Raw genomic sequence first — 13,456 nt, 5'->3', positions numbered from 1 at the left:
TTTCGGATCACGCTCCACATTGGGTGGACTTGGAGATAGGGGAGGAAACAGAAGGGCGCCCACCCTGGAGAATGGACATGGGACTAATGGCAGATGAGGGGGTGTGTCTAAGGGTGAGGGGGTGCATTGAAAAGTACTTGGAACTCAATGATAATGGGGAGGTCCAGGTGGGAGTGGTCTGGGAGGCGCTGAAGGCAGTGGTTAGAGGGGAGCTGATATCAATAAGGGCACATAAAGGAAAGCAGGAGAGTAGGGAACGGGAGCGGTTGCTGCAAGAACTTCTGAGGGTGGACAGGCAATATGCGGAGGCACCGGAGGAGGGACTGTACAGGGAAAGGCAAAGGCTACACGTAGAATTTGACTTGCTGACAACGGGTACTGCAGAGGCACAGTGGAGGAAGGCACAGGGTGTACAGTACGAATATGGGGAGAAGGCGAGCAGGTTGCTGGCCCACCAATTGAGGAAAAGGGGAGCAGTGAGGGAAATAGGGGGAGTGAGGGATGAGGAAGGAGAGATGGAGCGGGGAGCGGAGAGAGTGAATGGAGTGTTCAAGGCATTTTATAAAAAATTATAAAAGCTCAACCCCTGGATGGGAGGGAGAGAATGATGGGCTTTCTGGACCGGCTGGAATTTCCCAAGGTGGAGGAGCAGGAAAGGGTGGGACTGGGAGCACAGATTGAAACGGAGGAAGTAGTGAAAAGAATTAGGAGCATGCAGGCGGGGAAGGCTCCGGGACCGGATGGATTCCCAGTTGAATTTTATAGGAAATATGTGGACTTGCTCGCCCCGCTACTGATGAGGACCTTTAATGAGGCAAAGGAAAGGGGACAGCTGCCCCCGACTATATCTGAGGCAACGATATCGCTTCTCCTGAAGAAGGAAAAGGACCCGCTGCAATGCGGGTCCTCTAGACCTATTTCCCTCCTAAATGTAGACGCTAAGATTCTGGCCAAGGTAATGGCAATGAGGATAGAGGATTGTGTCCCGAGGGTGGTCCATGAGGACCAAACTGGGTTCGTGAAGGGAAGACAGCTGAATACGAATATACGGAGGCTGCTAGGGGTAATGATGATGCCCCCACCAGAGGGGGAAGCGGAGATAGTGGTGGCGATGGATGCCGAGAAAGCATTTGATAGAGTGGAGTGGGACTATCTGTGGGAGGTGCTGAGGAGATTTGGTTTTGGAGATGAGTATGTTGGATGGGTGCAGCTGTTGTATAGGCCCCAGTGGCGAGTGTGGTCACGAATGGACGGGGATCTGCATACTTTCGGCTCCATAGAGGGACAAGGCAGGGATGCCCTCTGTCCCCATTATTGTTTGCACTGGCGATTGAGCCCCTGGCAATAGCATTGAGGGGTTCCAAGAAGTGGAAGGGAGTACTTAGAGGAGGAGAAGAACACTGGGTATCTCTGTATGCGGATGATTTGTTGTTATATGTAGCGGACCCGGCGGAGGGGATGCCAGAGATAATGCGGACACTTCGGGAGTTTGGAGAATTCTCAGGATATAAACTGAACATGGGGAAAAGTGAGTTGTTTGTGGTGCATCCAGGGGAGCAGAGCAGAGAAATAGAGGACTTTCCGCTGAGGAAGGTAACAAGGGACTTTCGTTACTTGGGGATCCAGATAGCCAAGAATTGGGGTACATTGCATAGGTTAAATTTAACGCGATTGGTGGAACAAATGGAGGAGGACTTCAAGAGATGGGACATGGTATCCCTGTCACTGGCAGGGAGGGTGCAGGCGGTTAAAATGGTAGTCCTCCCGAGATTCCTCTTTGTGTTTCAGTGCCTCCCGGTGGTGATCACGAAGGCTTTTTTCAAAAGGATCGAAAAAAGCATCATGAGTTTTGTGTGGGCCGGGAAGACCCCGAGAGTGAGGAAGGGATTCTTGCAGCGTAGTAGGGATAGGGGGGGGCTGGCACTACCGAGCCTAAGTGAGTACTACTGGGCCGCCAATATCTCAATGGTGAGTAAGTGGATGGGAGAAGAGGAGGGAGCGGCGTGGAAGAGATTGGAGAGGGCGTCCTGTAGGGGGACTAGCCTACAAGCTATGGTGACGGCCCCATTGCCGTTCTCACCGAAGAAATACACCACAAGCCCGGTGGTGGTGGCGACTTTGAAAATTTGGGGACAGTGGAGACGGCATAGGGGAAAGACGGAGCCTTGGTGGGGTCCCCGATAAGAAATAACCATAGGTTTGCCCTGGGGAGAATGGATGGGGGATTTGGAAAATGGCAAAGAGCAGGAGTAACGCAACTGAAAGATCTGTTTGTGGATGGGAAGTTCGCAAGTCTGGGAGCGCTGACCGAGAAATATGGGTTGCCCCAAGGGAATGCATTCCGGTATATGCAACTGAGGGCTTTTGCGAGGCAACAGGTGAGGGAATTCCCGCAGCTCCTGACGCATGAGGTGCAGGACAGAGTGATCTCAAAGACATGGGTGGGGGACGGTAAGGTGTCAGATATATATAGGGAAATGAGGGACGAGGGGGAGATTATGGTAGATGAGCTGAAAGGGAAATGGGAAGAAGAGCTGGGGGAGGAGATTGAGGAGGGGCTGTGGGCGGATGCCCTAAGTAGGGTAAACTCATCATCCTCGTGTGCCAGGCTAAGCCTGATTCAATTTAAGGTGTTACACAGGGCGCATATGACTGGAGCACGGCTCAGTAAATTTTTTGGGGCAGAGGATAGGTGTGCGAGATGCTCGAGAAGCCCAGCGAATCATACCCATATGTTCTGGTCATGTCCGGCACTACAGGGGTTTTGGGTGGGGGTGACAAAGGTGCTTTCGAAAGTAGTGGGGGTCCAGGTCGAACCAAGCTGGGGGTTGGCTATATTTGGGGTTGCACAAGAGCCGGGAGTACAGGAGGCGAGAGAGGCCGATGTTTTGGCCTTTGCGTCCCTAGTAGCCCGGCGCAGGATACTGTTGATGTGGAAGGAAGCCAAGCCCCCGGGGGTGGAGACCTGGATAAATGACATGGCAGGGTTTATAAAGCTGGAACGGATTAAGTTCGTCCTAAGGGGATCGGCTCAAGGGTTCACCAGGCGGTGGCAACCGTTCGTCGAATACCTCACAGAAAGATAGAGGGAATGGAAAAGAAGAAGGTAGCAGCAGCAGCCCAGAGGGGGGGGGGGGGAGGAACCAGAAGGACTCTCCGGGTTGTTAATATATATGTATAATATGTATAGGTCGTTGCTATAAATAATTGTATATTGGACTGTTAAATCATATTTTTGGAGAGTGTTTATCTGAGACAAGGCAGTTGCCATTTAGTTTTAGTTTTCGTTTTTGTTATATATTATTTATTCTTTGTTTATAAAACAGGTCATTGTTATTTATACGGTTATATTATTGTGTAAAGGATACACAATGTACTGTGATGGTTGACCAAAAATTTTCAATAAAATATTTTATTTTTAAAAAAAAAATTGTCTGATGCTGCTTTTTGCTTTAGAAATTGACATTTAAAGGCTGGTGAGGTGACTTTTGCAATTTTTGCACGGACACACAATGAACTGACTCCAGAAAATTCCTGATTGAATGAGCTTGGGTCCGGTGCTCCGCTCCCGCACCCCCCCCCCCCCCCCCCCCACCTCCCCCATCCCAAATTGGCAAACCATCTGTGGAATTCACACCTCTTAGAACATAGAACATAGAACAATACAGCGCAGTACAGGCCCTTCGGCCCACGATGTTGCACCGAAACAAAAGCCATCTAACCTACACTATGCCATTATCATCCATATGTTTATCCAATAAACTTTTAAATGCCCTCAATGTTGGCGAGTTCACTACTGTAGCAGGTAGGGCATTCCACGGCCTCACTACTCTTTGCGTAAAGAATGTCTTGTTTGTGAACTCAACCAAAACTCAAAACTAATGCGGCGGGATTTTCCGCCCCGCCACATTTCTGCCTCAACCCGCCGGTGGGATTCTCCGTTACGCCGGCCATTCAGTGGGATTTCCCGTTGTGGGGCAGCACCACGCCGTCGGGAAACCCCTGGGCCGCCGGCAAAGCAGAGAATCCCGACGGTGGAAAATCCTGCCCAAGGATTCTCAAATTCACTGGGCGCTATTCCCCCCCCCATGCCGAGTGGGAGAATCACCGGGGCGCCGCGCGAATCGCACCACGCTGCCCGAATCGCGCCACGCCGCCCCGACCCCTGCACGTGATTCTCCCACCCCCCGGAAACCAGCGGCACGCAATTCGCTACGACACGACAGGTTCCCACCGGCGCCGTCCACCCCTCGTCGCTGCCGGCGGGAACGCTGGGGGAGCGGCCTGTGAGGGAGGGAGGGAGGCTCCTTCACCGGGGTGGCCTCCGATGGGGTCTGACCCACGATCGGGGCCCACCAATCGGTGGGCTGCCCTCACCCCGGCCTACCTCCTTCCGTGCGGCCCCAGAACACCGGCGCCATGTTGGTGAGGGGCCGGCTTGCGTAAGACGTTCCCCGCACGGGCGCAGGATGGCGCGACCCAACTGCGCATGAGGGGGTTGGCGCGGCGTAAGAATGCTGGAGCGGCGTGAACCGCTCCAGCGCCATGCTGGCCCCCTATGGGGCCAGAATGGGTTTTGCCCGGGCCATGTTCACGCCATTGTGAAACGCGACAGCGTTCACGACGGCGCGAACACTTGGCCTCCATATCGGAGAATCGCCCCCACTGTCTCTGGGCTGGAAACATAACAAGAGAGTTGTGGAGGAATCAGTTCATCATAAGTAGGCATGAATGGCCACCATCTATTCCTCAATGTGTACCAGTGGCTTCTAACTCCAATTTCTGGGAGGAAATTAGAGCGATTGGTCATGTGGTCATATGCCCCAAACTGGCCACAGGTAGTGAATCGTATTACTCAATAACTAGGCAGAAACCAGTCAGTCTGAAACAACACAGCAAGAAACATCAGCAACAACAAAGGAAGCAACATCTATGCCTTAAGACTGGAGACTGAAATATCCAAGCCTAATCTTTTTCAACTCCGTTCGTACAGCAAACCAACACCCTAGTAATAAGCCTGCAAGCAACTAAATTTGTGACCTGCTGAAATGACACCTCTTCAGGGGTGCCCCGCAGTGACTTTGATATACAACTTTGGTGATTGAACTCATCCAGCTACATTCCAAGAATGAAAAAGAATCTCTTCTTCACCAGGCATGCACCAAGATGAGCCATTCACGTGAGCTGTGAGTTCCTGTGCTTGTAACTTATAAAAGTGCGCTATCCTCTTTAACTGTATTTTTCTTGAGTATGTGCATGAGTAGTGAGTGAGTGACATAGCATTAGACATTCAGGGTAAACCCATGAAAAAGCATTTGCTGGTTATTCAAATTGATCATACTGTAAGGGGTGAACAAACACTCGTATCACCCTTTTCAAAAGTACACTGCTACAGACAGTAAGGAATGGCAACAAGGGTTTCAGATCTCTCTTATCCCTGGGCGTAATATTTGCTAACCTTCCTTTGCTAGCTTCAAACTCTACAGGAGTATTGGTATTGCCACTAATTTGGTGGCAACACCTATTGACCTGAGCATGAATAACATGAGCAGACACATATACGTCCTTGACTTTCTGCTGGGTGAACCAGATGTCTAAGGCCTCTTCGAGAGGTATGCTGTCAGCATTTTGAGCTTACCTTCTTGCGTGGCCTCCTTCACTCATTCCCATCAACACCTTTCTCAACTTCTATTCAACTTTAAACTACCCATGAAGTATTGATTCAGTGATCCCAATCCTTGTGACGTGGAAACTTGTCTTGATCTGGGCGCTAATTTTCAGCTTCTCGCCAATGGTGTGAGAGTTTCCCCTCTGTGATTCAGCATACATGATTGATTGTTGTACAGAGAAAACTTGCACTTTCCTACTTCTGAATCATTTGTGGATGAATGTTGTGAAATACGTTATGAAATGATAAATTTTCATTTAAATTTTGTGGTCCATGATGCACGTGTCACGCTGAGTTGCTCCCTATTTCACACTGTGTTGTGCAGCAATCCCAGTGAGTTTGAATGCGGGGACTTCTGGTGGTGTAATGTAGGGGAAAGATGTGCATGAGGTGGTTCCCACTGGTAACTGTACCTTTTGCCCCTTTACTTGGTGTCATGGGTTGTTTATTCCTTGGAAACCCAGGATAGTTATTGGAAAAGAGGAATTGTTACTGAAATGTCCGAAGAGTCCAGGGAAACAAAAGCTTGGGACAGATATTCGCCGACGGAGTCTAAAACTTCTCTGAGGTTAACAGCAAGTAAAATGGCTCTGAGGTTAACAGCAAGTAAACGGTTTCTGTTTCTCCATCCACTCCACTAACGGCAGAGGTTCTCTCTAATACCTTGGCAAATAAATTTGAGAAGCACCGACAAATTGTGTCAGAGGATCTCAAAAGATCAATTGGAGAGGCCTTGGCCCCCCTTCGAGTGGCTCTGGTGGAAATTAATGAGATTGTTGAGGTACAGGGAGCCAGGATCAAGAGTATGGAGGTGGCCTTATCTGACCACGGCGATCAGATTGCCGTGCTGAAATCTGAACAGATTTTGGTGGCCAAAACAAATAAATTGCTGAGAGCCAGTGTGAACAGCCTAGAGAACACATCCAGGAGGCAAAAAATCTGGATTGTTGGGCTGCTGAACTGGGTGTGAGGGTCCTACCCCCACACAATACTTCTCTGGCATGTTTTGCAAAATGGTGGGTGAGGGTGGATATATGTCTGAGTTGGATCGAGCCCATCCCACACTTTGGCTGAAACCTCATCCTTATTTTGTCTGGACTGTGGTTTGCCTTATTCGAGTAGTAGCTTGCACAGAATCGGAAGGACTTGTGAATCCATGATCCCGCATCCCATTTCACTTCAACATGTGCGCGATCTCTGCTGCCTTAGAATTGCAATGTTCCCGTGCCCATTACAAAACCTTCTCCTTTGCCTTAAAGCTCTAGAATCTCTCCATCACCGCACGTGGACCCAAGAGAGGTAGGACCTAACCTCTCTGACAAGTCCCACTCCTCAAGAGATTAGGTTGTCCTTTTTAAAAATGCCGTTGCAGCCCTCCCTGGATTGCTGGCAAAACCCTCCCACCCAAATTACTGGCAAGGGCCTCGATGTGCCATTGAATGGCATGGAAACCCCGATTCTAGGTAAAAGATTTTTGAAACGCCATTGAACGGTACATGGGGTTCGCTCTGAGAGGCAACGGGAATCATTCCAGTTTTCCCGCTATCGGGAGCACGGAGAATCACTCCCATTGTCTCAAATACACTCTATGAACTCATCTTCCAGGCTACCTTTGCCAATCTGATTTGTCCAATCTATATGAAGATGAAAATTACCCATGATTATTGCAGTACCTTTCTTCTAAGCCTTTATTAGTCCTTCCTGTATTTTCTGTCCTACTATATGGTTACTGTTAGCGGGCATCTGATTTTGGCCTTACCTGGTGGTGCACTCTCAGATTTATACACTCTGTCCCATCCTGCCATGCCCTTGTTATCACTGCCCATATCGTTACCCTGCTCTATTGCCTTGTCCTTTCTCTTTTATTTACATCTCCCCTCACATGACAATTTAACCGAAATCCTTCTATATCGCCCTAGTTATATGGCTTACTAGAACACAGATTTTCTTTCTTCATTTCTTGCATGAACTAAATCCAAAATTATTCAAAAAGTGGAGATCTTAAGAACATTGTGTACTCATAACTTTACCAGAATGAGCTGCTGCCGAAAAGAAAAACAGAGCAATTATTTTCAGAATATAGAATTAGCGGGGGTTTTGTTCTGTTGAAATTACAATACAGAGAGTTAAAGGCAAGCTGAGGCTCGACTTAATGAGAAGTTTTGTGTTCCAAGCATTTTTCATCGTCTGTTCAACTGGTGACAATCCTGGATGAAGAAGAGTTTGTCTAGTCTTTGTGGTTTCCGCCTTGGCTCGATTGGTCGCGCTCTCAACTCTGGTCACAAGGTCCTTGGTTCAAGTCCCATTGGTAGAGCTTGAGCATGTAAATCAAAAGTGACTCCTCGGTGCATTACCAAGAGAGTGCTGCAATGAAGGAGGTGCCTTTAAGATGCCTTATGAGGCACGATCAATTTGGCTGGAGACGAAGTTGAATTCAAACTGAGGCTTTACAGTGAAGTATGGCCTCCTACAGCAGCTGACAAAATGGCTGCGAGCTGAAGGCCACGCATATTTATAACCCGGCTCCTGGGCAGAGCTAGCATGCAGGGGCCCAGGTGAACCTGTAGTGCAGGTTCTACTGTACAACCCTTAATATAGGAACACAGTGATTTACCACACCTTATTAAACCGTGGCCCCATGTAACAGCACTATTTCAACAGAGAGCAGGTGACTGATGCTCAGTATCCTGGCCAATATCTATCCATCAATTAACATCACAAAAAAAAATAGCTGGTCATTATCACATTGGTTTGTAGGAGTTTGCTACATGCAAATCAGTTACTGTGCTCTTACATTAGAACAGTGACTACACTTCAAAGAGTAGTTCATTGTCTATAAAGTGCTTTGAAATACCTGGTGGTTATGCCACAAATCTTTTTCTTGACTTCAGAGAATTTTTAAACTGAATTCTGAGATCACATGGGATTCCTTGAAGCCACTGTCATAGGATGTTAAATCCTGATATAATTGCATCAAGGAACAAGACCTTTGTGATTTCTTTGGTACAATATGACCTGTATGAAGAACTGTAATAAATCTACCTGACCTACATCAGAACACTGGGTCAAAGTAAGATCAAGCCTCACAAATCTGACATTTATGGAAATGTTAAGTTAATATTTCTTCAGAAAACTGATGTGACCTTTTTCTGCTTTTTTCCACCCTCACTGTATTACCGCCTAGTGAAAAATGAATTGAACTTCAACCTTTCTTCAACCTCCTTATTTTTCTCCCTCACTCTTTTGAAGGTGCAGACCTGTGCTTCAGTGTGGTCCCATGCCCTTTTTACAATTCAACCAATGGTCATTCAGTAATCTTGAGACTAGATAATGAGCTCCAACAAGCTGTTCAAACATTGCCATCACAGCTGAGCTCAATCCTGCCCTCATTCAATGCACACAAATATGCCATGTAGGTGTAGTACTGCACAGGATCATAACCATAATTGTGGCCTGACTGCCTGGATGTTGTTATACATCTGAGAACTGTGATTTTTTTTCTTTTGGCCACAGCAGAGATAATAGGCACAATTTTCCCCCTCAAAAATGACTAAGTGTCATTTTCAGGGAGTGATTCCTGGCGATCCAGACTAATATTCACCCACACTTAGGGCCCGATCTAACCATATCAGAATAGAGTCCCAAGAAGCGAGCGCGTTTAGCCGCGTGTTTCCCTGCGCTCACAGTGCCGAGAAGCATCCCGCTATTTAACGTCCGTCGGGTTAGATATGGGACCTCAGCGAGAGGGGGAACACACCTGAGGCCGTACTCAGCCCTGTTTTCTGTGCTGAGGAACTCTGCTCCTGGCCGGGAATCCCAAAATCGGAACATGCTTTCCATTTTTAAAGGACTCCCGGGTCATCACGACAAGCTGAAAATCCAGGCCTTTGTCTAAATTTGTCGCTCATCAGCAATTATTTCCTAATCGGATGCTGATACCCCCCAAGCTAGCCAGCATTCGTTGCCCATCCTTAATTGCCCTTTGCACTGAATGACCTGCTAGACCATTTCAGAGGGTAGTTAAGCATCAACCACATCATACGGCAGATTTTCTTCCCTAAAGGACATTAGTGAACCAGATGGGTTTTTTATGACAATTGACTTTTAACTCCAGATTTTACTGAATTTAAATTTCGCCTTGTGCCTTGATGGGATTTGAACCCAGGCCCCAAGAACATTACCCTGGGTTTCTGAATTACGAATCCAGTGACATTACCACTACACCAGTAATATTTGCACCCAGTCTTCAGTGCTAACAATACAGTTACTGATATTGTTGGTCACAACACAGAGGCAAGGCAGGGACCGAGTCGGAAACTATCAGGAGAGCACACACTGACATTTATGTTTGCTGCTGCGGAAAGTAAAAAATAAAGAAGTGATATAAACTGTCATTTATCGCTCTCATTCTAGGAACTACTGTCATGCGCATGACGGCTTACGATGCAGATGATCCCAATACAGACAACGCAGTTCTGCGCTACAGCATCACTAAACAGACACCAGCGACACCATCTCCGAACATGTTCTACATCGATCCAGAGAAAGGGGACATTGTCACTGTGGTGCCACCTTCAATCTTGGACCGCGAGGTGAGTGAAAGGTGTATCGGGATTGTTGTGTTCAATGGTTCAATGCAAAGCCCATTTCCAGGGCACATTGCAAAATCAGAGAACCATAATCATGAATAACGCTGCTCATGTTGGTCCAATGTTTGTGAATTATATGCACAAATAATTGTAGTGTTGGACAAAGTTTCATTGCAGTATGAATTCAGCATTATAATTTATATCAAGGGTAACCTCCCAATTGTTTTGTTTGGAATGCTGGTTGTATTTATCTTCATATCACCCTCCTTCAGCCCAGAGGATAGTATGATGCAGCAAGTTAACCTCTATATGATGTTGCTCCTGGCAAGTTGACAGAATGTGCATTATCAGATTGGACCAAATCTTTCTGCCTTATCTTTTATCTGTGAGATGCTGCATCACCCATTTGCAACCATTCCCAGCATTGTCGTAAGCCTTGAGTGGAAGACTACCAAGTCCAAATGTCAGAAATAGCTGCAGATTCCACACCCCTCAGAATTCATCGTTTCAGGCTGAATCAATACACTCACAACCTTTTGCATTTTATTCAACCCTGCGCTGTGTTCCTGATCCCATTTCCTTTCTATTACAAACATTACATGCTTTCACCTTAGTAATGTTGCTGACCTCCAACTAACCTCAGTCTATCTGCTGCTGAGACCTTGATCTCCAAGCTTCGATTGGTCCCATATTCTTTTGACTGATCTCCTGTCCTCCACGCTCGGCCACTGGCCTCCTCCAGTCCTACTGTTCCACTGAACTCTCTGTTCCTCCAAGTCTTTTTTTTAGTGCATCTTTCATCATTGTGCCAACCTGGACTTTCAACCATCTAGACCCTGGATTTGCTTTCTTTTCCTCCTTTAAAGATCCTCCTTAACATTGACCTCTTTAAACAAGTTTTATAGGGCCTGTACATATATATCCTTCTTCACCTTGGAGGTTATTTCTTTGGTAATGCCTCTGTGAACTCCTTTGTGTTGTGTTTTCTATTTTAAAAGAAAGTTGTTGTGATCTGCAGACCTCATTTCACGTTGCTCATTGTTTTGTGAACAGTTCCTATTGACATCAATTTCTGATATTAAAAAGAAACAGTTCAAATTTTGACACATTACTCAAACGAGCCCATTTAAGTATGTGAAAAGGCATTTATTTAGTGTTCTACAGCACTTGCTATAATACATCAAAAGTGCTACAGCCCCTGATATGTAGATTAGTATTTACCCCTTCACTGGCAGGCAAATCATATTAATATCCTTTCCATATGAACGCTTTATATGATTCTTGAAAATTATCTCAAAGATAGTTTCTCTTACACATAATTCCGAGTATTATACAAAGGCAACGTGTGCCCCAGTATTTTAACAGCAACTGATGATGTCTGCCAGAGGAAAATAATGTGTCATGTTCCAAAATATTGATAAATTCACTAAGTTATTGTAAACATTGAAATAATCTATAAATAGCAAAGGCATAGTTAGTTCATTTTGAGAAAAGATGCACTCATTTTATTAACGCAGCTCCTGTTGACTGTAAACATTCACAAGATATGCATTTCTAAGATCTCGAACATTTCTGTCAGAAATATTGGGCAGGATTTAACTAAATAGGAACAAAGTCCCATAGCGAGCACGTTTAGCTGCCTGTTTCCTGGCACTCAGTGCCGAGAAACACAATGCTATAAAACGGCACACACATTAGATAGGGAGCCTCAGCAGGGAATGTGTGGCCAAGGCACATAGCCCCTTTTTGTGCACTGACAAGTTTAGCTCGCGGGAACTCCTCAACGTAGCGAGAAATCAGGACGACATTTTTATATGCCATCCCGATCTCTGGAGGCCGGAAGTGATTCCCGATTCTCTTCCCCCCCCGTTCCCCCCTCCCCCGCCAAGCTTCAATGCACTATGGGAGGGTCTCCCGGCACCCCCACATCAACACCCGTGCAGAGCACCTCTGGACAGATCGCCATCACATAAAAGATGCCAGCACAATCTGGCACTGCCCCTGCCAGCTGGCAGTGCCATCCAGGAACCTTGGCAGTGCCAGGCTGGCACCCAAGTGTCAAGGGTGCCAACTTGGCACCAGGAGTGCCAGGGCACTACCCTGCCCAAAGGGCAGGCACCTGGAAACTTCCAATCCCCTGGGAGACCCACACAAATGCCGCTCTGGTCCCTGTTTGCGGAGACCAGTACTGAATGGCACTCGCCCAAGGTCTCCGAGACGAAGGAGATAGATCCCATGCTTTGGATCCCTCGGGAATCTGCATGCAAAGTGAGATTAGCTGTTTCACTTTAACATGCAGATTTGTTAAAAAGTGATCCCACCCACAATGGGTGGGATTTATATTACAACGTCTCGCGAAATCGCGTTAGACCCCGTGAGGCTTTGCAAGCTGGACAGATCCCGAGAACGGGGTCTCCCAGCTTCTGTCAGCCACGTTGCGCTGAGGCTCGCTGCTTTTCAGGTGCAGCATGGGTGGAAAATTGTGTCTGTTATCTCTGGTTTATATTTCAGTGAGTCAGATTATAATGACAAACTGCAAATGGGACACCAGCTAAACATATTGCATTTATAATGTAAAAAATACTAAATTGGTGATATTTAGCACTTAATATCTGTTTTTGAGAATAATCCTTGCATAATATTTTTACATTGTGTCCCTCAGATTGAGTGAACTATGAAATCAGTTAAGCCAATATAGCAGGCAGGCAACAGGAATCATTCAATTTATTGATGTTGGACGAGTTCTCCATGGTTGACCATTGGAACCGATATCACTTTTTACAATGAGTTAATGGGATTCATCATAGTTGGATGCTCCACTCTACCATAATCTCTGTTTTTCTTTATGTAGTGTGGTGGTGTGTTATAGATCACTTGGGTAGTCTGAGTTGCTGTGGCAATAAGCGCTTTTACTTGCATGTTGTAGCCGTGGAAAGTGATGGTAGAGGCTCCAACTTTCCAACAGATACATGACCAGAAATCACTCCAGCTCTTACTGTCAGTCATTGATGTCTGTCATTTGCAGGTTGATGAGCAAGCTGTTTGTCCCACTCAAAACGCACCTTTCTTGGCCATCAGGCCCTGGGTGGGGCTCGAACGCAGAGCTTATGTAGTACACAATAGTTATCATTCTAACGCAGTCTCATTTTTAGTGTCATTAGAAAGATGCAAAGTTGGCCAATTTGAACTGTTCCAAATT

At 46.6% G+C, this 13,456-nt stretch overlaps 1 protein-coding gene across 1 annotated transcript in view; it reads left to right on the top strand.

Annotated features, from left to right (window-relative positions):
- LOC140384795 (cadherin-13-like) overlaps positions 1-13,456 on the top strand; it is a 971,948-nt gene that overhangs the window by 944,895 nt on the left and 13,597 nt on the right. The window contains exon 7 of the mRNA XM_072466785.1: positions 10,082-10,260. Within this exon, the coding sequence (XP_072322886.1) occupies positions 10,082-10,260 (179 nt within the window). The remainder of the gene's footprint in view (positions 1-10,081; positions 10,261-13,456) is intronic.

Source organism: Scyliorhinus torazame, chromosome 10 (assembly GCF_047496885.1).
Source record: "Scyliorhinus torazame isolate Kashiwa2021f chromosome 10, sScyTor2.1, whole genome shotgun sequence".
Classification (NCBI taxonomy): Eukaryota; Metazoa; Chordata; class Chondrichthyes; order Carcharhiniformes; family Scyliorhinidae; genus Scyliorhinus; species Scyliorhinus torazame.
This window is presented reverse-complemented; position numbering and strand designations above follow the sequence as displayed.